The 23,795-nt window shown below is 40.1% G+C and overlaps 2 protein-coding genes across 3 annotated transcripts; one reads left to right on the top strand and one right to left on the bottom strand.

Moving 5' to 3' along the window:
• The first annotated feature begins 1,325 nt into the window (after positions 1-1,325).
• On the top strand, positions 1,326-15,049 carry LOC102229958 (sarcoplasmic/endoplasmic reticulum calcium ATPase 1). Of its 2 annotated transcripts, XM_023340732.1 has the most exons (24): positions 1,326-1,443; positions 2,077-2,094; positions 2,262-2,344; positions 3,509-3,613; positions 4,880-5,018; positions 6,667-6,747; positions 6,836-6,921; positions 7,006-7,303; positions 7,398-7,564; positions 7,925-8,013; positions 8,106-8,208; positions 8,300-8,431; positions 8,545-8,661; positions 8,737-8,955; positions 9,798-9,909; positions 10,050-10,273; positions 10,372-10,592; positions 10,667-10,869; positions 10,953-11,038; positions 11,122-11,255; positions 11,335-11,452; positions 12,164-12,281; positions 12,543-12,588; positions 14,407-15,049. In XM_023340732.1, exons 1-23 carry the CDS (start codon positions 1,326-1,328, stop codon positions 12,545-12,547), a joined length of 2,976 nt encoding a protein of 991 aa, XP_023196500.1. In that variant the 3' UTR covers positions 12,548-12,588; positions 14,407-15,049. The 2 variants fall into 2 exon arrangements, with proteins under 2 accessions (XP_023196500.1, XP_005810663.2); XM_005810606.3 differs by lacking the exon at positions 12,543-12,588.
• On the bottom strand, positions 14,721-22,790 carry sult1a4 (sulfotransferase family 1A member 4). Its single transcript, XM_005810607.3, has 7 exons — positions 22,063-22,790; positions 20,500-20,628; positions 18,973-19,070; positions 18,654-18,780; positions 17,693-17,787; positions 16,553-16,733; positions 14,721-15,351 (listed from the first exon to the last, which is right to left on the bottom strand). Exons 1-7 carry the CDS (start codon positions 22,247-22,249, stop codon positions 15,239-15,241), a joined length of 930 nt encoding a protein of 309 aa, XP_005810664.1. The 5' UTR covers positions 22,250-22,790; the 3' UTR covers positions 14,721-15,238.
• Positions 22,791-23,795: the final 1,005 nt, after the last annotated feature.

Raw genomic sequence — 23,795 nt, 5'->3', positions numbered from 1 at the left:
TTTACCCGTCAAATTATAACCATATTAACATCGGCTATTTAGCCGCATTTTTATACGGTTTAGTTAATATTCAACTAGTTGAACCGCGAATCCAGATCCCATCACACATAAAGCAGATGAACGCATCTAACTTTTTCTCCATAGTGACAAAAACCACTGACTGTGGCCCCAATAACTTTTAATAAATTAAATAAAACCACTTCACTTAAATTACGAGCACTTTACCCGCTGCGGTCTGAACGCACTGCCTTACAAATCCCTCCTGGTCACATCTGCAGAGAAATCTGCGCTGGTTCATCGGTATGTTGGATCCAGTTCATGTTATATAATAATAATAATTGTAAAATGTAATGCAGTGTGAAAGAGACCTGCACCAACTGAAAATGTAACAAATGTTTTCCAGTTTATTTGTGTAGGACATTTCAGCAACAAAGCAGTTCAAGGTGCTTTACATCATAAAAACACTAAAATGCAAAGTCACAGAACGCAGACTCAACAACTAAAGCTTGCATTTTGTCAAGTGCCATCGTTACACATCAGAATGTTGATTAATGGGAGAGCCAATCAACATGTTGCAGTTTTAGCCCCCAATCGAACCCAACCTACTGTTCTATCAGGTGTGAAAACACTTTATGTCTCATTTAACTAGGTGGGCATCTGTGTAAAATTTCAGATGCTTCTAAACATGTTTGCAGAGGTTTCAGGGATGAGCAGCTTCACCTGTGCCAACTGTGCCAGCTTGTTCCCCGAGTCAGTCTGCCTCCCACCAGTTTGGCCATCGTCTTGAGCAGAAACCAGTTGATCCGTCAATCAGTGCCCCCCACAGCCCTCCCTCTGCGCTGCCTCCAGTCCACTCGCCCTTTCATAATCTCCCATCTTTGCTCTCTCACCTTCTCCCTTCTTCTTATTCCACTGACCATGCATGTTCCAAAAACAGGTCTCATTTCCATTCGCAACACCTCCTTCTCCTTCCAGCCCCTCTCCTGCATCACCTCCTACTTTCCAAATCCAACTCCATCGTCTCACCTCCTCATTGCTCCACCTCAAACCCCACCCTTTAACCCCCACCGCCACCACCAGCATGTCGGCCTATGCAGGAAGTTGGAGTGGCGTGTTCCTCCCATCCCGAGCCCATTCGTAGATATAAAACCCTCTGCGTGTACGTACCCATTCGCTCTTTCTGTCAGTCCAGCACTCCTGAATCGGAGGGTGCCACACTTCTAAGTGAGGGCGGTGGACCAAGGGTTGAACATTGCAGAAACAACAGAAGCACAGCAACAGGAGAATAAGAGCGTGGATAGGCACGGCTAGTCTATCCTGAGAGGATGGAGAACGCGCACACAAAGGAGACGACAGAATGCCTGTCTTACTTCGGGGTGAACGAGAACGTCGGCCTCTCTCCCGACCAGGTCAAGAAGAGCCTGGAGAAATATGGCTTCAATGGTGAGAGTCCAGGCAATGGGGATGGAGGGGATTGGCATTTAGTCCGTTCAGAAAACTGCGTTACTTCCACCAGACATTTTCTGGTTTTCAGTTTGGTTGTCATCAGCGTAGCTTTCTGAAAACTTTCATTGCTTTAGAGCAGACTTACAACAGCTGGTAAAATGCAGAGATACTGAGAAGCAGAGACTTTGACGGCTGTGAGGAGCTATTTAAAGATAGCCGAAGAAGATGGCTGGAGAGCGAGAGACAGGTGACGGCTCAAGAAACTTCCTGGGTGATATATGGACAGGCTCAACCAGCAGAGGCAGATAATTTTAGCGTTGGTAATACAGACAGGGCCTTAGATGGCGTTTTTTGCTGATATATCTGATCAATAACCGTTGGCTGAGGGTCTTCATTGCATGGATTGTCTGTAAACATTTTAATGAATGATCATTTGATAGAAGAACACTGCGGCTTGACTTTTTTAATTAACGTTCCTTCACAAATTTGAGAAATCTTTGCGTTTTGGTGAATTTATGTTGAGAATTTCCCCCAACAATTCATAAAAACATGCTTCTCCAGTGAACACTGACTAAACGATGCATTTCCTTGTCTCTCTCTGTCTCCGCCATGCCTCAACTTGATCTACAGAGCTTCCTGCTGAGGAAGGTAAGTGTCTACTTGAGTACTTCCTCCACATGAGCACCAATTACATTGAGCAATCCTATTAAGCAATGACATAACAGCAAAAGTTGGACGGTGTTTGTCAATCATCGGCGACGATTTCTCAATATTCCCTGCCGTCATTGGCTGATTTGACTGTTTGTGTCTCTCAGGCAAGAGCATCTGGGAGCTGATCATTGAGCAGTTCGAGGACTTGCTCGTCAGGATCTTGCTGCTGGCTGCATGCATCTCTTTTGTAAGTTGTTTCATGCCATTTAGCTTCCACCTTCATTGACATTAACACATTTAAATCTTTAAGAACACATGAAGACTTTCACTTTTTTATTTAATCTTCAATCACAAAAATCAATGTAGCAAATCTAGACTTGTTAATCACAACCCTTGTGGCCGCTTTTGTGAAATACAACTCTACATCCCCCCTTCTTCAAGGCCCTCGACCCCTCTATGTATTTTTAAAGACGACAACTTGAGAAGCCGCAGCGCAAAGGGCTTGTAGGAGGTGTATTAATTGCTGTGCCTAGTTTTCGTGGCCAGCTGTCACGATGGCCTTAGAAGGCGAATATTAAGAAGCCAACGAGAGAAGGGGGCCCGTGAAAGTATAGGGGGCTGAAGGGGTGAGGGGTTTATTTTAAGAAAGCCCCCAAGCTGAGGGGAGAAACCGAATCCTTCGGGAAAGGTCAGGCGTGAAGGAAGAGATGGAGGACCTCCTCAGGAGGAAACCAGGAGAAGAGAGAAGCTACAGGGTTAAAATTAATGAGGATTATGTCATCATACAAATAATGTTCAAGAAAGTTGTTCAAAACAAAACGTAAATGTTTGATAACCCAAGCACAGAGTTGGGTAGTAACTGCATTTACTTCAGTAACGTTTTTGTGAAAAATGTACCTTGATGAGTCTTTTTTTTACTTTCACCTGAGTATTTCCACTATGAAGTGTCGCTTATCGCACTTGAGTAAAATTTCTGTAAACTCTACCCACTGGCAAACACCCGCAGTCTGTTAGTTTCATAATACATTGAAAGAAATGTAATTTTTTGCCTGCTTTTGTTGGTTTGTTGTTTATATAAATTATTTTCATATTTATCTTTAAAATACTAAATTGTAAACATAACTATATACTTTAGTCTATCTGATGATGTAATTTTGATGTTTTGATCAGTTACTCAGTACTTGAGTTGTATTTTTACAAAACATTTTTTAGTGTTTACTTTTAATTGAGTAAAAATATCTTGAAGTAGTGCTACTCTTGCTTGAATACACTTTTTGTGAACTCTACCCACCACTGTCTAGGTATTTATGCATTTCTAAAGCTTCAGACAGTTTTATTTCTCTGATTCCCGTCAATAAAAATACCTGAACAGGGCGATTTGTTGACTTTTTGTTTCCTGCTCTGGCCTCAGGTGCTGGCCTGGTTCGAGGAGGGCGACGAGACCGTCACCGCCTTCGTGGAGCCCTTCGTCATCCTTCTTATCCTCATCGCTAACGCCGTCGTCGGAGTGTGGCAGGTCGGTGACACCGGCCCAAGACATTGAGCAATATCTCCACAAGTATCCATTTCAGCGATGACAGAAAGTACCCAGGTTTTCGGTTACGGCCCCTGTTCCGCACCCGGACGCGGTTGCTTCACACCGAAGCTAAAAATAGCTCAGAGATTAAGCTAGCTTAATTTTTCTCGTCATGCAGAAACTATTAGCCAGTCTTAAACATTATGGAGAACAAGCAGCTGAAACGTATCTCTGCTGGGGTTTTTTTTTACAATGAATTGTAGATTAATGGTTTATTGGATTAGAATTAGATCCAATCGATTACCGTAACTCCGCTTAGACCTTGTTGTAGTTTGGCTGCCGTCCAGCAGAGGGCGCCGTTGGTCATCCTTAAACGGATGGCGGATCGGGAAAGAGAAACGGTCCAAACGGAGTCTGGTTTGGGATGTAAAACGCACTTTATGCGGTTCTGTTTTGAAATATAAACATTCGACAAGCCTAAGTTTAACCTTAGCGCACATTTAGCCGAGCAGCACCAACTTCTCACTCAGAAATGACTGATTTGCTAGGAAGGCCAGGATGTGATGATGACAGAATAGCGGAGTGCGAAACAAAAAAGTAACAATATTTAAAAATGTATTAAAACAAGGTTCAGATATAATGTGAATTTTTAACTTGAGCATTTTATGAAAAATTTAGCCCTTTGTGTTGTAGAAAGCTGGTCAAATACAAAAGAAAACTCAGCTTTTTAAGAAACTGGCCTCTTGGCAATTAGACCGATAAGAGCAATTAAATTTAGTTTAACTCATTAAGCGTCCTTAGCTGTTTTCTTCTTTTCTTATGTCTTGTCTCAATATTATCAGAAGTGGGCAGAGTAACCAAAAATTTTGCTCAAGTAAGAGTAGCACTACTTTAGCATATTTCTACTAAAGTAAAAGTAAAAAGTAGCCGTCCAAGAAATTACTCAACAGTAAAAAAGTATTTGGTAAAAAGTCTACTCAAGAACTGAATAACTGATCAAATTATCAGTCCTTTAATATTTAGAAATTACATCATCAGACAGACCAAAATATAAAGTTAAGTGGAAAGTTTATTATTTTAAGGACCACGATGACAATAATTCATTTAAGTAACAAAAAACAACAAAATCAGGCAAAACAAAAAATTTCCAAATCTGTCTCTTTCAATATAAAGGTTCAAAAAAGTTACTTAAGTAAATATAATCGAGTAAATGTAACTAGTTGCTACCCAACTCTGAATATCATCTCCTCACTTGTCTGTCCTCAGGAGCGTAACGCTGAAAGTGCCATCGAGGCTCTGAAGGAGTACGAGCCTGAGATGGGCAAAGTTTACCGTTCTGACAGAAAGAGTGTGCAGAGGATCAAGGCCAGAGAAATCGTCCCCGGAGACATTGTGGAGGTGTCCGGTAAGAGCTGTCCAGCCTCGTCACTGTGGTTGAAAGATTGGACTTCTGTGAGGTGTGAGACGATAAGAGACAACAGGTCCTGGCCGTAAAAAGCACCACAGATAATGGGCTTTGTGTAATCTTTTAATTCTACCAGCACTTTTCTTTAGACTGAAGTGACATTCATGTTTCAGATTTGACCCAGCATGAGTTCTGATTTGTATCTGACAGAAAATCTGTGGAGGGAGATAAAGATGATGGAGTTGGCAAAGAGGCCTTCCAACCTCAAAGACTGCCATCACCGTAGATAAATTGTTTTTATATACATTAATATGTCCTTTATCTTATTTTATTATCTTTTGAGAGATGTCTGTCTCACTTCTTTGATGGAGTATTAGGGCCATGCAAAGAAAAAAATAAAACTGTGAGAATAACATCATAAAATTACAAGAATAAAGTTTGTTCTTGTATTATTGCAAGTTTATTCTTGTAATATTATTACTTCTCAATTTTTTTTACTATTATTATTATGGTAATACCTCGTCGTACACATCCTGTCAGAAATAAGCTTCACAGTTGAATGTTGTTTTTTTTTTTTACCTCAATATATTTATTGAAATGTTCCACTTTGAAGATACAACCACATCGCAGCTTGAGCAAACTTCTTTTGTAATAACTAAATCACAGTAACATAAAACTATAAGTCCATATTGCCTCTACAGCTAATCAACGTCGGAGAAATGAAAAACAAAATAAAAAATTGAACAAACAAAAACACCGCTACTGAAAACAACAAGGATATTTGAGCATTATCAAACGAATTGGAAACATTTTTGAAGTTTTGATTAATTTCAGGCTGTGCTTAGGGAATCAGAGCGTACAGTACGCTCATGTCAAAGCGCCGTGCCTTTTTAAGGCGCCGTGTGCAGCGCTGCGGAGCAAACATGCTGACTGTAGAGAACCGTGAGTATAAATACCCTCACCAGCGGCTGTTTCATTTCTTTTCCCCAGCCGGCCATCGCTCACTTTCCTTCATCCGCCAGTGTACACCTGTCATCCGTCCAGCTGGTCTGCTCAGCTTAGTGCCGCATTAAACCTCGCTTCACTATGAAATCCATGATTTATACTGTTTTCTAACGACTTAGGGGTCATTTGCAAATTAATTTTCAGAGGTATTTTTCTTGTTCTGACACATTCTCTAGTTAGGGAGAAGCTAGATTAGATATGATACACCAAAAGTCAGTAATATAGGACAAATAAATTATTTTAAAAAACAGTGAAACAAGGTAAAATATGCTCAGAAAATAAAAAAAGATGCCATGCCATCACCCTAATCTTTAGTTTCCTTCACAGAGTCTCAATCAGATTCAAGCCAGGACTCCGTCTGGGCCGCTCCAAGACATTAACGTTACTTCCAGTTGTGTTAAATATGCTTGAAAAATTAAAGATCACCTCAAAACAAAATCTACCATAGCATAAATAATTATGGGTTTAGATATTCAGATTAGTTTCTATTTGTTTATTTGATCTTTTTTTATGTATTCTAATATATATTTTTTAGATTGGCTTTTGGCTGCAGCTTTAGACAAACTAATCCACACTGCAATGAACCCTTCATGGTTTATGTAAGAGTTCAGTAAATATTAAATATTCTCTATAATCCCAACAGTTGGTGACAAAGTTCCCGCCGACATCAGGATCGTTTCCATCAAGTCCACCACCCTGCGTGTTGACCAGTCCATCCTCACTGGTAAGGTCTCCTAAAAAACATTTTAGTTGTGTTTTTATTGTTCCATCTCTGTGGCGTTTGGTAAATCTTTTGTTTTTTTGCTCCTCAGGTGAGTCCGTCAGTGTGATCAAGCACACTGAGGCCGTCCCCGACCCCAGAGCCGTCAACCAGGACAAGAAGAACATGCTTTTCTCTGTGAGTGTCCTTCTGCTGTCTAATTCATTACCAGTTTGTCTCTGTTGAACCTGACGTCATTCATCTGACTGACTGCTGCTGCAGGGCACTAACATCGCTGCTGGCAAGGCCATTGGCGTGGTTGCAGCCACCGGCGTCTCCACCGAGATCGGCAAGATCCGTGACCAGATGGCCGCCACCGAGCAGGAGAAGACTCCTCTGCAGGCCAAGCTGGACGAGTTCGGCGAGCAGCTGTCCAAGGTTATCTCTCTCATCTGTGTCGCTGTCTGGGCTATCAACATCGGCCACTTCAACGACCCAGTCCACGGTGGCTCATGGATCCGTGGTGCCGTCTACTACTTCAAGATTGCTGTTGCTCTGGCTGTGGCTGCCATTCCTGAGGGTAAGGAGGGCAAATAAAGATTTTTCTTTTGTTCTCTTCCTTGTTTTCCTCTTTGTTTATCAATTGACTTTAAGTGTCCTTCATGAACACCAAGGTCTGCCTGCTGTCATCACCACCTGTCTGGCTCTTGGTACCCGCCGTATGGCCAAGAAGAACGCCATTGTCAGGAGTCTGCCCTCTGTGGAGACCCTGGGCTGCACCTCCGTCATCTGCTCCGACAAGACTGGCACCCTCACAACCAACCAGATGTGTGTGACCAAGGTGGGTGTTTTGCCAAAGAATTGTAAATGGCCTGCTATTGTATAGTTCTTTACCAAGTTCAGAGGATCCCAAAGCTCTTCAAACATTACTTTCAGTCATTCAATGTGGTGTTCCTGTTGGTGTTTGAAAAAGAGCCACAACCAGCAGGTGATTAATAGACCACTGTATCACTTGATGGCAAGCAGAGGAGGGCATGCAATTATTTGAATCAACTGTTCTCTAATAGAGACACATCTAAAATATGCAGGGCAGTGGTCCCGAAGGACTGGAATTGAGAAACGCCGCTATAGAATGTTGATAGTTTTCTGTCAAAAACTGCATTAATCAAAGGAAAACCAATCGCTGTATTCTCTCCTCCAGATGTTTGTTATCAAGAACGTTGATGGGGACCATGTTGACCTTGATGCCTTTGACATCTCTGGCTCCAAGTACACCCCCGAGGGCGAGGTGTAAGTTTGTCTTCACTACAATTTGTCATTGTTCAGAGACCATTGATACTCTTGAATCACTTATTAATTTGGATTTGCCCCTTTCCCATCAGTTCCCAGGGAGGTGGCAAGGTGAACTGCAGCCAGTACGATGGCCTCGTTGAGCTGGCAACCATCTGTGCTCTGTGCAACGACTCCTCTCTGGACTACAACGAGGTAAACCCCAAAACTGCCCGTGTGCCAGAGAGAAACCCAACTGCTGTCAGTGATGAAACCAAGTCACCCTATCAACATCTGTGTTCTCCAGTCCAAGAAGATCTATGAGAAGGTCGGTGAGGCCACTGAGACTGCCCTGTGCTGCCTGGTTGAGAAGATGAACGTCTTTAACAGCAATGTGAAGAATCTGTCCAGGATTGAGAGAGCCAATGCCTGCTGCTCTGTAAGTTTACTCTTCACATACATAAAGCTACGAGAATCATTGATCTTCGGTAAATATTTAGCGACTGTGACGTACCTGATGGTAATACCTCTCTTCTCTTTATCCTCTCAAAGGTGATTAAGCAGCTCATGAAGAAGAACTTTACTCTGGAGTTCTCCCGTGACAGGAAGTCCATGTCTGTGTACTGCACTCCAGCCAAGGGTGACGGTGGCGCCAAGATGTTCGTTAAGGTGGGTTCTTATTCTGTTGTGCACCAACCTGAGCTTTAATAAGACATTCCTTATCCAATCCTGCTGTCTCTTCAGGGTGCCCCTGAGGGTGTGATTGACAGGTGTGCCTATGTCCGCGTTGGCACCACCCGTGTTCCCTTGACCAACGCCATCAAGGATAAGATCATGGCCGTCATCAGGGACTGGGGTACCGGCCGTGACACCCTACGTTGTCTGGCTCTTGCCACACGCGACAGCCCACTGAAGCCAGAGGAGATGAACCTTGAGGACTCAACCAAGTTTGCCGATTATGAGGTGAAACTTGAATATTGGCTGTTATGAGATGTCGAGTGAAAATACCATAGTTTCACCATATGACAAAGTTAAGACTGTTGCCTATCTCTGGTGGTCATTGGGATAGAGATGGAGTACACCCTGGAAAGGCCACCAGTCCATCAAAGGACAACATAGAGGCAGTCATACATAAGGGCAAGTTAGAGAGACTAAGTAACCTAACAGCCATGTTTTTAGACTATGGGAGGAAGCCGGACTACCCGGAGAGAACCCATACATGCGCATATAGAGAATATGGAAACTCTATGCAGAAAGTCCCCAGGTAAGGATCAAACCCCAAGACCTTCAAGGCAACAGTGCTACCAACACATATCACACACAACATATATAACACATCCACCGCATACATATTTCGTTTGTCTAGTACTGCACTTGAGATGCTACATAGTATTGATAGGACTTTTCTTCTACAATAACCATTGGTTGTCAAAAAGACACAAAGCAACCCCAAGCTAGGTGAAAATTAAAACACTGACGGGTACGAGACATCTTGTATTAGACAATATCTTGACTTTCCATGCCATACTTCCGTCTGTATGAAGTGACAAAAACTCTGAAGGGGCAAACGATACCAAAACACCAAAATTTAGGAGAGGATGTAAAGTAAATGCATTTGTTGAACCAAATACGTTGTGTGTACATAAAGTGTTTATCCATTAACCATGTTGTGTGATGTAGTAACAGTGGGAAGCTTCTTTTAAATCGCATGATGGTGTAGCGGCTTTGAAACCACGACCAGTCAATGATTTGCTCGATATTGAGACTTTAACAACATGCCTTAATCATCACCCTTCCCTCCTCAGACTGATCTGACCTTCGTTGGCTGCGTTGGTATGCTGGATCCCCCTCGTAAGGAGGTCACTGGCTCTATCGAGCTGTGCAGAGATGCTGGAATCCGTGTCATTATGATCACTGGTTAGTATCGGGCAATTTCACAATCTTATCGCAGGCTGTGTTAATGTAATGCTTCATACATAGTAAAATGCTATGCATGTTCCTGGAGACTTAAAACAATCCTTCAAATTAGAGACCAAATGTTTCCCTTTGGATTCTAGGGGACAACAAAGGAACTGCTATTGCTATCTGCCGTCGCATTGGCATCTTCGGTGAGGATGAGGATGTTTCTGGCAAGGCCTACACCGGACGTGAGTTTGACGATCTGCCCATTAGCGAGCAGTCCGAGGCCGTGCGCAGGGCTTGCTGCTTCGCCCGTGTGGAGCCAGCCCACAAGTCCAAGATTGTTGAGTTCCTTCAGGGTTACGATGACATTACAGCCATGGTAAGAGCTCTGAACCTTGTGATGCAGCTTTAACTTGATATGTGTGATGTCATTCAGTACATTAAAATCTAAATGATGGTTGTTTCTTCCCACTCCAGACCGGTGATGGAGTGAACGATGCCCCGGCCCTGAAGAAGGCCGAGATCGGCATCGCCATGGGCTCTGGCACTGCCGTTGCCAAGTCTGCCTCTGAGATGGTCCTGGCTGACGACAACTTTTCCTCCATTGTTGCTGCTGTTGAGGAAGGCAGAGCTATTTACAACAACATGAAGCAGTTCATCCGCTACCTAATCTCCTCCAACGTCGGTGAGGTCGTCTGGTGAGTGACTTGTGTGACTTAAGCAATGTCTTTCCTTCGTTCTTTGAGTTAACCTAAGTTGTCTGTTTGCTCAGTATCTTCCTGACCGCTGCTCTGGGTCTGCCTGAGGCTCTGATCCCCGTCCAGCTGCTCTGGGTCAACCTGGTCACTGATGGTCTGCCCGCCACCGCTCTGGGCTTCAACCCCCCTGATCTGGACATCATGGGCAAGCCCCCACGTTCCCCCAAGGAGCCTTTGATCTCTGGATGGCTGTTCTTCAGATACATGGCTATTGGTGGTAAGTAAGAGATTTAGTTTGGGTTTCATTTAATTGTAGGACAAACACTTGCAGACATTGATGCTGGTGTCCAACCCCAACAGGATACGTTGGTGCTGCCACTGTTGGCGGTGCTGCCTGGTGGTTCATCTATGACTCCACCGGTCCCGGTGTCACCTACTACCAGCTGGTAAGCTACGATGTCTTTTTCTATACGTCTTCCACCAATATACCTGAATTTCCTCGCTGAGCCCTCCCATCTTTCTGGTCTAGTCCCACTTCATGCAGTGCCATGATGAGAACGAGGACTTCGCCGGTCTCGAATGTGAGATCTTTGAGGCAGCTCCACCCATGACCATGGCTCTGTCTGTGCTGGTCACCATTGAGATGTGCAACGCTCTCAACAGGTTCTAAACCTTCATAACCACAAATAATTCTTACGGCTGCTGTGTTAGCCTCAACTGATGTGTTCCTCTCTTTTTCCAGCTTGTCTGAGAATCAGTCTCTGCTGCGTATGCCCCCATGGAGCAACTTCTGGCTGATTGCCGCCATGACCCTGTCCATGTCCCTGCACTTCATGATCATCTATGTTGACCCACTGCCCGTAAGTCTATTGTACCAATTTTGTCTCTGGACTCAATAAATATTTTAGAGGTGACTTACTGTTCTTTGAACAGGTTAGGATAGGTCTGCAGGCTATGCAAAACACAATTAAATGTTTTTTTTGCACAAAATCATTCTGAGGTAATGAGATTTCAGCTCCTTTCAGAATGAGCTGTTTTAGGGTCTCTTGTTTCTTTTAATCCAAATAAGCAGATGCTGGCCACACCCCCCAACTCAGTGTTTACACTCACACACAAAAATGGATACACAGTCATATAATCTTACATCTTTGAAAAGCAAAAGTGGAGCCTAATGCACAACCAACAAGAATGCAGCAAGTGGTTTCTGGATGGCAAGTCATAAACCCTTAACCCTAAGCAAAAATGGAAGGACAAAAGATGTGCAAAATTTGAATTTTACATAATAGATCCTCTATAAAAAGTCTTAAACTTGACTTGCTGAAAACTGCAGATACTCTGATGAAGGAATGTCAACAGGAAACTTCCTGTTGGTTGTGACTTAACAATCAGGACGTTTTAGAAACTGCTCGTATCCAGACACCAAAAAAAAATGTCTTGTTGTTTTCTTAAGCACCTGGGCTTTTTTTTAGAAGCAGTTGAGACCCAAATGGAAGTACAAAAAGTGATGTTTGAGAGGCCATTTTTAAAATGAAAGTTGCCCTGACCTCCACCTTTAACCTCTGCCTCCACAGATGGTCTTCAAGCTGACCCATCTGTCATTTGAGCAGTGGATGATGGTCCTGAAACTTTCCTTCCCTGTCATCCTCATTGATGAGGTGTTGAAGTTCATGGCCCGCAACTACGTTGAGAGTGAGTAGCCTCACCATTTTGGGCGTCTGCAATTTCAAATGAGTAAAAAGTTTCGTAGGGTAACCATTCATATTAATTTCTCTGCTGGATAATTCATTAATACCTCATTGTTTTAAGGAATCAATATTTTTACTGTTTTTATCACTCCATAATTTCCCTTCATTAACTTCCATTAAGTTTGTTTGACCTTACCTGACCTGTGTCATGTCTCTCACCTCTCCTCTCATCATTAATTCACTGACCCTTTCTGCTCATTTCCAGAGTAAATTTGAACAACCCATCTCCGTTAACCTGTTACTAAAACAAGGTATTCCACTGTTTGTCGCTAGTGGTGATAAGGTGTGCATTAGCCATTGATGTTTGTGGTTGTTTAGTTTTTGTCTTTTCCATGTCCTGTACTTGCATTTAGTCTGTTTCTCCTCAGTTTTGAAAAACAATATAGAAAAATATATTTTGATCTGAGATTTTACAGTGCAGCTGTCTCCTTCTATTAGTTCTGCTTATTGCTAGTTTTGCTTCTGACACCATGCAGGTGAGTTGGTCTCGTCTGAGTCGTCACTGTTCAACGTCATGTTGCTTTGGTTTTCCATGTCTGATAAAGAACAGGCTTAAAATTTAGACATCTACTAAAAAATTTAGAAAAATAGCCCTTTAATTTGAGTGCATTTCTTTAGTAGGGGGAAAAATCCCATATAGAGGAATAATTGTTTTTCAAAAATACTAATTATTGGTGCCATTGGTTTGCAAGAAGCAGCTCTCTGAGAAAAATCTGCATTTCAGTAAAAAGATTTCAAAAGTTTTGAACGTTATTTAAAAAAATATGTAGTTTTTATTAAACCTTGTTATGCTTTGATGCAGATAACCAGCCCAGTAAAGTTTGAACAGTTAGCATTACGAAAACAACTCTTCTTATTTCTGAGTTTAGGTAAGGCCAGTTTAACACATTTCAGCAACCAGGCAATTAAAAGTGCTTTACATGATAAAAATAAACTGCAGTGACATAGAAAACGGTAGTAAAGAATTGAAACACAGATGAAATTTAAGATTTTCCAAGTATTATTAATTAAAGGTAATACTAAATAAATGGGTTTTTGGTCTTGATTTAAAGAAACTCAGTGTTTCAGCTATGTTTGGTTCTGGTTCTGGTTCTGGTTCTGGTCCAGAGCAGAAACAGGACCATAAGACCTAACTGGTCTGGAATGTTGATACAGCAACAGCAGATCTTTAATGTATTTTGTGCTGCAACGACAAACCGCCGATTAGTTTCTCTAGATTGTGCTGCGCCTTTAATCATGAACATTTTCTCCAGGTGACAAAAGGCCGACTTTGTAACTGTCTTTGTGTGTCGCTGAAGGCTCAGGTCTGATTTAATCCCTACACCCAGATTTCAGACCCGATCAGTAGTTTCTAGCTGTAAAACCGACTGTGTGCTGCTGACTCTGGATCGCTCCTCTTTAGGTCCAGTTAGTTTTGTTTCTATTCAGCTGAAGAGAAACTTACGGCTCATCCATGTAGCCTATTGATTTGAACTAAGCATCTGTTCAGTGCTTGAAAGGATTCATGGTCGCTTGGTGACATTGTAATTAGCTGAGTATCATCTGCAGTAATCAATTTTATAATTTGTTCTAATCTGAGCGTGTAGATTTTAAATATGAGGGAAGCCAAGATGGAACCCTGTGGTACGCCACTGGCGTTTTTTACAACCCATTAACAAAATCGTTAAACATTAAAATAAATTCACTGTTTATGCTTATTTTTTATACACTTTGCTTTTATTCGACATTAAAATCTCCAACATCTTTCTGTTTAGATTAAATGTGATTTATTCAATTCAAGGTATGTCAAATGTAGCATTTTTTAAATTAATTTTAGGCCTTTGGATAAAATCCAAATTACTTTAGCTGAGAGTTAAAATTGAATTTCACCCAACAAATTATCTAGCATTTTATGTGTTTAGATTTTTAAAGAATTTCAGACAGCTTGCTTTCCCAGATTTAAATCATGTCCGAAGGTTGCCACCATTATTTTGTTTGTCCAAAATAGCATTTGGACTGACTGTTGTTTGTGTTTTTTTATGTATTTAAAAATTGCACCCCATCTAATTGATCTGTTTTCTTTTCACCAGGCACAGAGGCTAAAAAGTAGAAATGTAGAAGAAGAAAATCTTCTTGAGGTGAAGAAGAGAGAAAGCGAGAGATCATAACCAAAAGGGGGAGCCATAGTTTTCCAACCAGTAGAAGAAAAGAAAACACTGGAAAATAAACATAAAAACAATAAAAACTTAACAAAAATCCACCGAAAAACAGCCTCCACCTAGAGAAGATTGAATTGAATTACAGGAGAGAATGCCTGCTGACAAAGTATTAAAATATTTAAGATTTTATTCTAAGACTTAAAGTATGTATTAAAGGTGAATTGTTTTTGTTAACCTCTTGGATATTCTCAGCTGTTGTGTTTTTGTGTCCTCTGTCCATTTTCATATGATTGATTTTCCAGCTCAGTACTTTTATTCTAGTCTTTGTCGCTCTTCGTCTCGCAGCCTCCCTGCTTGGCCCAGGCTCTGTACAGCGTGTTGTAGGGCTGCAAAAAAATGACTTCATAAGGGCAGAAAAAAATGAATAAAAACGCACGTGCCTCCAGCTGCCAGCGTTCTCCGTAGGTACCATGATGGAGGCCTCATGGCATAAAATGGGCACTCAGCCACAACACTTCTGGTCTTATTTATTGTTTACGTGATAAGCTCTAATAAAGTGACGATTAAAAACTTATTTTGTGGAACACATTTATTCACTTTTCGACATAACGAGGTGCAGTGATTACAGTGTTGAAACATAATTTTTATTTATTTTTTTGATTGCTTGTTTTGGTTTTAAGCTTGCGCCAAACTTGCTGACAGTGCTGCTGTTTATGTGCTGAACAGAGTCAGTCCATCGGCCTTTGGTTTGCAGAAAACTCCTCTAGATGAGGCTCCTGAACGGTATGTTGACGTCCTTCATTTGCTTTTCGTAATCTTCGTCAAACATCTTTGACTGCTCAGGTGTGAAATGGTTTTTCCAATCCCCCACTTCACCTGAATTTGAAAAAAAAAAAAAAAACATTTAAAAAGTGGGTATAAATGAGAAGAACACAGTTGAATATTTAGATATTCAAAAAACTCAGAAGCAAGTTCTTGGTTGATACATCTGATAGTCATTTGTCTTGTTTGGTCCCATTTCCTGGGAATCAATTGTTATTCTTATGAAAGAGCTTTGAACTATATTTGTTTGGCAAATTTTTGTACCCAAAAATTGTACTCAAAAGTTAAACTTCAACATATTTTTACTTAAGTAAAAAGTAGATGACCAAGAAATTACTTGAGTAAAAAAGTATTTGGCAAAAAGTTTAGTTAAGTACTTAGTAACTCATCAAATTTAATTTAATATTTAATAATTACATCATCAGATGGACCAAAATATAAAGTTAAGTGGAAATCTTGGTATTTTAAGGACAAAAATATAAATAATTTATAAAATTACAAAATAAAATCAGGCAAAATAAACTTTTTTCCAAATCAGTTTCTTTCAAAATAAACTTATGAAACTTTAACAGAAACAGCAGGTGTGTCTCTGTCTGGTGAATTTTTGTTTAAAACATGTTTGTTTTTCATTCAGTGGGTAGAAAATCCAGAAATTTTACTCAAGTAAGAGCAGAGATACTTCATAAGAAAATAAGTCCAGTAAAAAATAAAGCGTAGTAAAAATATTCCTAAAATATTTTTAGGGAAACTACATTTTTCCCAAAAGGTAACTCAAGTAAATGTAACTGAGTAAATGTAACTAATTACTACCCGACTCTGGAAACAATACAGCAGGAAAATACTTAAAACTGAAGGTTTTGGTACTTTGACTAATTCAGACGGTAATAATTATCTGACCAGTTGAGGGCGCTCATGGAGCACTGAAAATTACATTTGGACAGGTGGATCTTTAAATATTAATAAATAAAATCAATTAATACCGTGAGGCATTGGAAAAAGTAATATATATATAAACCCTGAACTTTCCAACTTTTATTTGTTTTTTTTCTTCTAGGTATTTCACATTTACCAACTAAACAATTGATAAAAACTATTTTTTTTCTCTTTTTCTAACTGAAAAAGTTATAGTAAGGTACGCCATTTTCCATATTTAGGATCTCTACATCAACGCAACCTAAGTTTGATCGCTAACTTATATATCTGCGTATATTTCCGGATATTGTGCACTGCCAAGGGATTCACTTGACTGACTCACCTTTCCTCATGAACGGGGAGACGGAGTGATCGAAAACAGGCGATGGGACGCAGGAGTAGTTGGCCATCGGGTTCTCCTTCATGCTCTTGAAGGAAGTGAGCTCTACAATCCGGTTGATTACATCATCAGAGACCGACAGGTCCAGATACCTCATGATGCGCTCCACTTCACGGCGGGGATTCTGTAGGGATCATTGGGACGCTGTTCACACTGAGATAATCAACCATGACAAAAACTGAAGCATAAATTAATGAGTTGGTTGAAGTACACTGCAAAAACACAAAATCTTACCAAGTGTTTGGTTTAGTTTGTACTGCAAATATCTTAGTTCACATGAAATAAGACAAAACTAACTTAAAGGTCACTTTTCAGCAAGATATAGGAGTTTGTTTTCAGTAAAAAATAAAAATCTACCAGTGGAGCAGGACATGTTTCCCTTACTATAAGCTAAAATGATTTAATTTTGAGGACTTAAGCTTGACTTAAGTGAGGTGAAAGCAGCATAATCAGGTTTTAAAGTGAAGAGAGACGATTTGACCAGCATTACCCAATGTGGATCCTCACAAAGATACAAAAAACCTCAGACTCTCAGCAGCAACACTGCAAAAAACACACAAATCTTACTATGTACTTTTGGTTTAGTTTCTAGTGCAAATATATTAGTACACTTAAAATAAGGCAAAACTAACTTAATAAAAAGCTATTTTCAGCAATATGTACACGCTTGTTTTAAGTCAATAATTCCCTCACATTGATGAAAAAGTACTGGCAGATTATTTTACTTATAGCAAGATATTTTTTACCATGTTATCGGTAATATAATCTGTCAGTGAAACTAGAACTTTTTCATCAACGTGAAGGGATTATTTACTTAAAACAAGCTCCTAAAGAATGCTGAAAAGTTATTTGTAAATTAGTTTTCTTTTATTTATAGTGTGCTATGATAACTGCACTCGAAACTAGATTTTGTGTTTTGGCAGTGTACGGTCATGTCAACCTAAAGAAAATGTCAAAAAAATTTTATTAAATCGGACAAAAGTCTACATTAGGGTTTTTAATTTTTTTCTAAAATCTTTTTGTCAAACAGCTTTTAAAACCAGAATTTGATGACTGATATTTTATAAGCACTAACGTCCTCACCTCTTTCATGTCCTCGTAGAAAAGGTAAAGGATATTCTTCTCCTCCCGCTCCACCCAGTAACCTTTCACATGATCATACCAGGACCCCCAGGACACTGAGGAGACGGATTCAGGCGTTTAAGTCGTGATTAGAGGTGTCAAGATTTTACAGGTTGGGGAAGTTTTCTCCAACCTCTGGCAGTCAGTGTTTGCTTTAAACATTAACATGTGCATTCTTGATCTTAGATTGTGAGACTGTTGTTCCTTTAATTTCTTTATTTTTTCCCGTTTTTATTTTTTATTATCTGTTCAAAATACATAAATGAATGTAAATGTATTTTTTTGTCCTCTAAGTAAGGAATAATGTGCAAAGAAAAGTATAGGATGACGAAGCAAGTGCTTACTTCAGTCTACCTCCATTTCAAACAGTTACAAAAATATATATATTATAGTATTTAAATTGTTAATATGTTTTAAATACATACATTTCCTCTCACTCTGTTTCTCTATTTCCCTGTAAAGCACTTTTAATTAACTTGTGCATGAATAGTGCTTCGCAAATAAACTTAAATGGTAAAAACGTTAAGCTTGTGATTCCGTAAAGCAGCAACTATTTCAGTAATGTCAGTTAAACATCAGTAGCTAAAAAATGCAGCAGAAATTCCTGTGCAGATCTGCAGAGGTTGTTTTCCTTTGACTGGTATTTCTATCTGATGCTGGCTGGGCAAGCTGCTACTAATCTCATCACAACTAGTGAAGCATAAGAAGATTTTTGTTTTTTTAAAGGGAAACACAAAAAGGAGGTGACAAAGGTTACCAATAACCGTTAAATTTTACATGAAAATTCAACAATAAAGTTTAATTAGTAATCTCAGTACTATTTAAACTTTATTGTCAGCAATAAAGTTTAATTAGTCATATGGGATTTAACAGTTTATTGAGTTTAAGGAGAAGCAAAAGGAATGAAATTCAACCCACTTACACACTCCTCTCATAAACTTGTCTATGTAGCCGTCAAAGGGTCCAGGTTCTGGTTGGGTTTTATTCATTAGATCGAAGTAGTAGTAGCTCACCAGGTTGTCTTTGGCATTGCGTGCGACGTAGATAGCCTTCGCACGACAAGAAGAAACATGATCACAGATTTACAGCAGGAAGTCTGCGGTGAAGATAATGTTTGGATCTGTATCACAGTTGCCTGCACTGTTTTTAAACCTTTAACCCCATCAACTGGCTAGTTAGGAGCTGCAGAAAGAGGCTGCATCGTTCTGGGTCTGATGAGTCTGTTGGAGGTCCGGTTTTACCTTGCATTTGTTTTCCCAAAATCCTAGAGGCACCAACTGAAAAGGAAGATGTGTCTTGATGAGTCTCGGAGGGTTCATTTTGTTCAGAAGATCAAGACCTAAAAGGAGAAATTCAGAAACATGTAAAAGACTTAAAACGTGTTTATTCAGCCTGTAACTCTGAGCTCAGGACACAGAGAGGCTGGATAACCTGTTAACATTTTAGATACAGTGCATTGCAAAAATATTTAAAATAGAGATGCAAGTTATTGTTTAATGAGTTAATCTAAAGCTGATCTTATGGATCTACTAATGATTAATTGATAAGCGGCAATATTCCTAAACACGAGTTTTCCCTTGTATTAAGAGGGCCGATCGTCTTTCCATAACATAAACGGCTAAATTTTTCATAATACGCTAACTTTGCGCCGTCAAGTAGCAACTCGACCGAATGAGTGAGTATTATGGTGATAAATTAAGTAACTTCTCGAGTGTTTACATTTCAAAACAACAGAATAAAATAAATTTCGCCTCCTACACCTGACTCTGAACCGCCGTTTTCTCTTTACCGTTCTGGCACGGCCGCCATCTTTTGTTTCTGTATCAACGGATCCGCTTAATGATGACCAGTGGCGCCATCTGCTGGATGGCGGCCAAACTACAACACTGTAAAACAAGGTCTAAGCGGCTTTGATTAGTTAATCGGTTGGAACTATTTTCGAAGACAGAATCTTATACTGATAATTTCATCCACGCGTTTTAATAATCAAAAGTTTTTCCATCAAAATTTAAAGGTAATTTTTTTCTGGTAATTGCATCTTGTAGAGCTTGTAGAGACATCCCCCCTAAAAAAACAGAAAAGTGGTTGAAACATTGACTTAGGGCAGGGGTCTCAAACTCCAGTCCTCGAGGGCCGCAGTCCTGCAGTTTTTAGATGTGCCACAGGTACAAAACTCTGGAATGAAATGGCTTAATTACCTCCTCTTTGTGTAGATCAGTTCTCCCAGCCTTGCTAATGACCTAATTATTCTATTCAGGTGTGGTGCAGCAGAGGCTCATCTAAAAGTTGCAGGACTGCGGCCCTCGAGGACTGGAGTTTGACACCTGACTTAGGGTGTTGAATATAAATTCATCCCACAATGCGATTTTTTATTTCCAAAAAATTATTTAAAAACATGTTTTATTTTCCTTTTTTTCCAGAATTATTTACTAATTTACGCTGCTCCAACACATAAAACCCCAATAAAATACATTGACGTTTGTTGCAAAGTGAACAACTGTGGTTAGCTTTTAAATTCATGAAATATAAAGAGTTAAATCTATTAATGTTTGAGTCACATACTCTGACTATTGTGTTAAAAGGAAATTCTTACGGTGTAATAGTGCATTGAGGTGCATTAGTCTGGAATAATCGTATGATAACATCCCCCATAAACGGTTTTTACAGCTTCTGACACAACACAAACAGAAGAATAAGCTAATAACACTTCACAATCTCTCAACCCAATCAAAAATGAAGGAACAATTATTATAGGGATGAACGCACACCTGATGGGATCGGGGGTGGAGAGCAGATTTCTAGGAACGGACTCCGGACCGGGGTGGGAGCTCGTTTGCAAGCCTCAGCGTCCCCGTTGTGAAGAAGAAGGTCGATTATCTCCTGCGTCCATGTAGTCCCTACGGTCCAAAACATACACAATCCTATCATTAATCAAGAATATGAAACATCGATTCCCATCTGTTACGTTGCATCAGAAATTGTGCTCAGTCACCCTGGGAAATTTGGGGAACTTGTCATCTTACAGGATGTTGCAACAGCCAGGAAATATTGTTACAAAACTGGGATACCAACTCAACCATATTAGCTTTAAGCAATAGCAGGGGGGGGCGCGGGAAGCGGCATGGATGAATGAAAAAAAAAAAAAACAGTTACACAAAAGTGTTTCACTATAAAGATGGTTTGTAGTTTGTTTTGTTGCAACCTGAAGTGTGAAATAAACTTCAGTGGAGTTTGAAAACAAAATATGTGTTTAGGTTTATGTCTGGTTGAACGATGTTTGTGCCCAGTTGATTTTCTTTTCTTTTTTGGGGGGGATTTTATTGTGATCCATAGGGAGGCCCAGAAAATCTCTGGGAACTACTGGTTAAAAGGGAGAGGTAAGATTTATGTTTGTAGAGATGATCTGTGAACTCAATGACAGCACAGCACTGCAAAGACAGAAAATCATACCAAATATTTTTGTTCTGTTTAGTGCAAATATCTAAGTACGCTTGAAATAAGACACAACTATCTTACAGGTAACTTTTCAGCAAGATATAGAAGGTTGTTTTATGCAAATAGTTCCTTAATATTGATTTTTAAAAAGTTCTAGTTCCACTGGCAGATTATGTCACTTGTAACATGGAAAAAGATCCCTTTGTATATGCGAAGTAATCTTCCAATGGAACTAGAACTTTTTCATCAATATTAAGGAACTATATTTACTTAAAACAAGCTCATTGCACAAGAAACTACACTCATAATACTTGGTAGGAGTTTTGTTTCTTGCAGTGGAGTATTTTCCCTCGAGGTGAGCGCTACGTGACTGCCGAAAAGCTGAGATTTTTTTTTTAATATATTTTTTATATATATATATATATATATTATATATATATATATAATATATATATATATATATATATTATATATTGGTCAAATTATGCTCCATCACTTTGAAACATGATTATCCTGCCTTCACTTTATACGTGATAATATAAACGGTAGATTAAAGGTTCAACCCGAAAAATGAACAAATTAAACAATTTTTGCATCAAGATCTCATAGAGTATTGTCTCTTTTAAAGTTTTTATTTAATTCTATGGATATTAGTTGGGTCACAGATGTTTCTGGATATAAACTGAAATTCTGAAAGCTCCAATCTGAAAATACAGATTCATGTTCTGAGAAAGCACTTTCCCTCAAGGTGAGCACTAAGCGACTGGTGAGAGTTTTTTCCTTGCAGTCCAAATTTTCTATGACAAGCAGCAACTGTCATCAAACGTTCTTGTTCAGAGCGATAGATAAACAGATCTAGAGTTCATTTTTACCACGCTTGTGTCTGGAGGCTGTACCTGCTTTGGGGTAGGTTGCGATGAGGAGGTCTGACGGGTCGGGACGGAAAGCCCAGATGGAGTCCCAGTTGTTGGCGATGTGGCACATGAGAGGAATCCCTCTGATGTGGATGAGAGGGAAGCGAGTGATGGAGGGGCTGGCCTTCTCTATGGCCTCCTTGTAGGATAACTCCTTCTCCTCTGCCATGACCGACGCCGCTCCGCTCGGACGAGGAAAATCAGAAAAGAGTTCAGCAGTGAAATGGCTGAAGAAGTGAAGCCGGCGTGGTCGTTCTCCCCCAAGTTCTGACTTCAGCGGCTCGCCAGGGCGCTGGCTCTGTCAACATTCAAGCTCGATTTGCTTCTGTACACACAGAACTACAACTGTTGACTCTTGCTCCCTGTGTGACCGGCAAGCCCACAGTCAGTGTGCATACTTCCTTGTCCCTGCCATTGTCTCCTCCTTGCGTTGTTACCTGCCTCCCAGGATCCTGTCTTCTGGATTTCTTGTTGTTTGGAGAGTAAATCCTCCCCAGAAGCTGAAAGCAAAAAAAAAAAAAAAAAATCAACAACCTGTCAGAAGATTTTTCTCAGCAGAATTGCTTCAATCTCTTGAAATGTGTTTGCTTTCCCTTCTCTTTATATCTTTGTAACCCGGCTGCCTGAGTGCCTGTACCAGGTTCTTATCTCCTTGTGATCTACACTAAAGTACCCTTATGTAACAATCCCAGTTACGTATGAATTCAACGTCTTTCTCACACTTTTCTTTAACCGTTTCCCCTGTAATTCGAGGACGGGACAAGGGAGGGACCTGAAAGAGCCACTCAGACGTGAGGTGCAGCCAGAAAACATGCCTGACAGATGGGTTTAATTTTTCACAGAACATCGTGTAATTGCACAGTGTTCCTGGGGGACGGCTCGAATGTCATTCAGTCTTCTCAACTAATACGAAGAAATCACAAGTTCTTCGTAAAAGACAAGAGGAAATCTGTGGAAACTGTCCAGCTAAAACACACCTTTGGACCCTTTCAAAGTCAACACAAATCCAGTCCATGCCGGAAAACAATGCTTGCTACATGCCTGTAGAGTAGAAACATTTTTCGTGACCAGGTCAATTAGTGTGATATCTTCAGATCTCTGCATGTTCTGCTTCGCTGTTTTTAGCCCCAGGCGGCATTCCAGGATTTCCAGTCTTTACATCCGGCTGACAGTGGAAACAATGTTTTCTCTGTAAATAAGCTCAGCCGAGGAGTTGCATGAGATGCAAAACAAAGGAATGCTGCACAGTTTAGGACCTTTTTTAAAAAAAAAAAAGAAGCTGTGGAAATACGGACAATATAAGCTTAAAGCTGACAGAGTGATTTTATAAAATACAACTTCACAGATCTTTGAAAGCAAGAATTGGACGATGAAGTTTTGAGTTGTTTGGGGATTGATAAAAAATTATTCACACAACCTGCAATAAACCAACAGCAATAAATATTGTGACAGACATGAGATCAATATTGATAGATAATATGTCCGGTAGAATATTCAATAATTTCACTGAACTCTGATTCATAACTGCACAGCATTCTGGGGGATGTAGGCAGAGAAAAGACTTCATAGATGCTCAACCTCTCACAGCGAGCTAAGCAAGGTTGGTGGAATCAACTAACTCTCTCACTCTCTGGTTACCTAGCAACTCACTCTGTGGTTACCTAGCAACAACCTGAAGAGTAACTTGCCCAGCAACCGTTTAAGGTTTTGCCACT

Source organism: Xiphophorus maculatus, chromosome 10, assembly GCF_002775205.1.
Source record: "Xiphophorus maculatus strain JP 163 A chromosome 10, X_maculatus-5.0-male, whole genome shotgun sequence".
Taxonomy (NCBI): domain Eukaryota; kingdom Metazoa; phylum Chordata; class Actinopteri; order Cyprinodontiformes; family Poeciliidae; genus Xiphophorus; species Xiphophorus maculatus.
Note: the sequence above shows the minus strand (reverse complement) of the source record. Positions and strands in the feature narration are given on the sequence as shown.

Excerpts from the sequence above, each read along its gene's own strand:
- LOC102229958 (XM_005810606.3), top strand. The coding sequence starts at position 1,326 with ATGGAGAACGCGCACACAAAGGAGACGACAGAATGCCTGTCTTACTTC. Across the intron at positions 9,910-10,049 it reads CCGTGTCATTATGATCACTG|GGGACAACAAAGGAACTGCT; the intron begins GTTAGTATCGGG and ends TTTGGATTCTAG. Across the intron at positions 11,256-11,334 it reads ATGTGCAACGCTCTCAACAG|CTTGTCTGAGAATCAGTCTC; the intron begins GTTCTAAACCTT and ends CTCTTTTTCCAG.
- sult1a4 (XM_005810607.3), bottom strand. The coding sequence starts at position 22,249 with ATGGCAGAGGAGAAGGAGTTATCCTACAAGGAGGCCATAGAGAAGGCC. Across the intron at positions 20,629-22,062 it reads CGCAACCTACCCCAAAGCAG|GGACTACATGGACGCAGGAG; the intron begins GTACAGCCTCCA and ends TTTGGACCGTAG. Across the intron at positions 16,734-17,692 it reads TCTACGAGGACATGAAAGAG|AATCCCCGCCGTGAAGTGGA; the intron begins GTGAGGACGTTA and ends TGATCCCTACAG.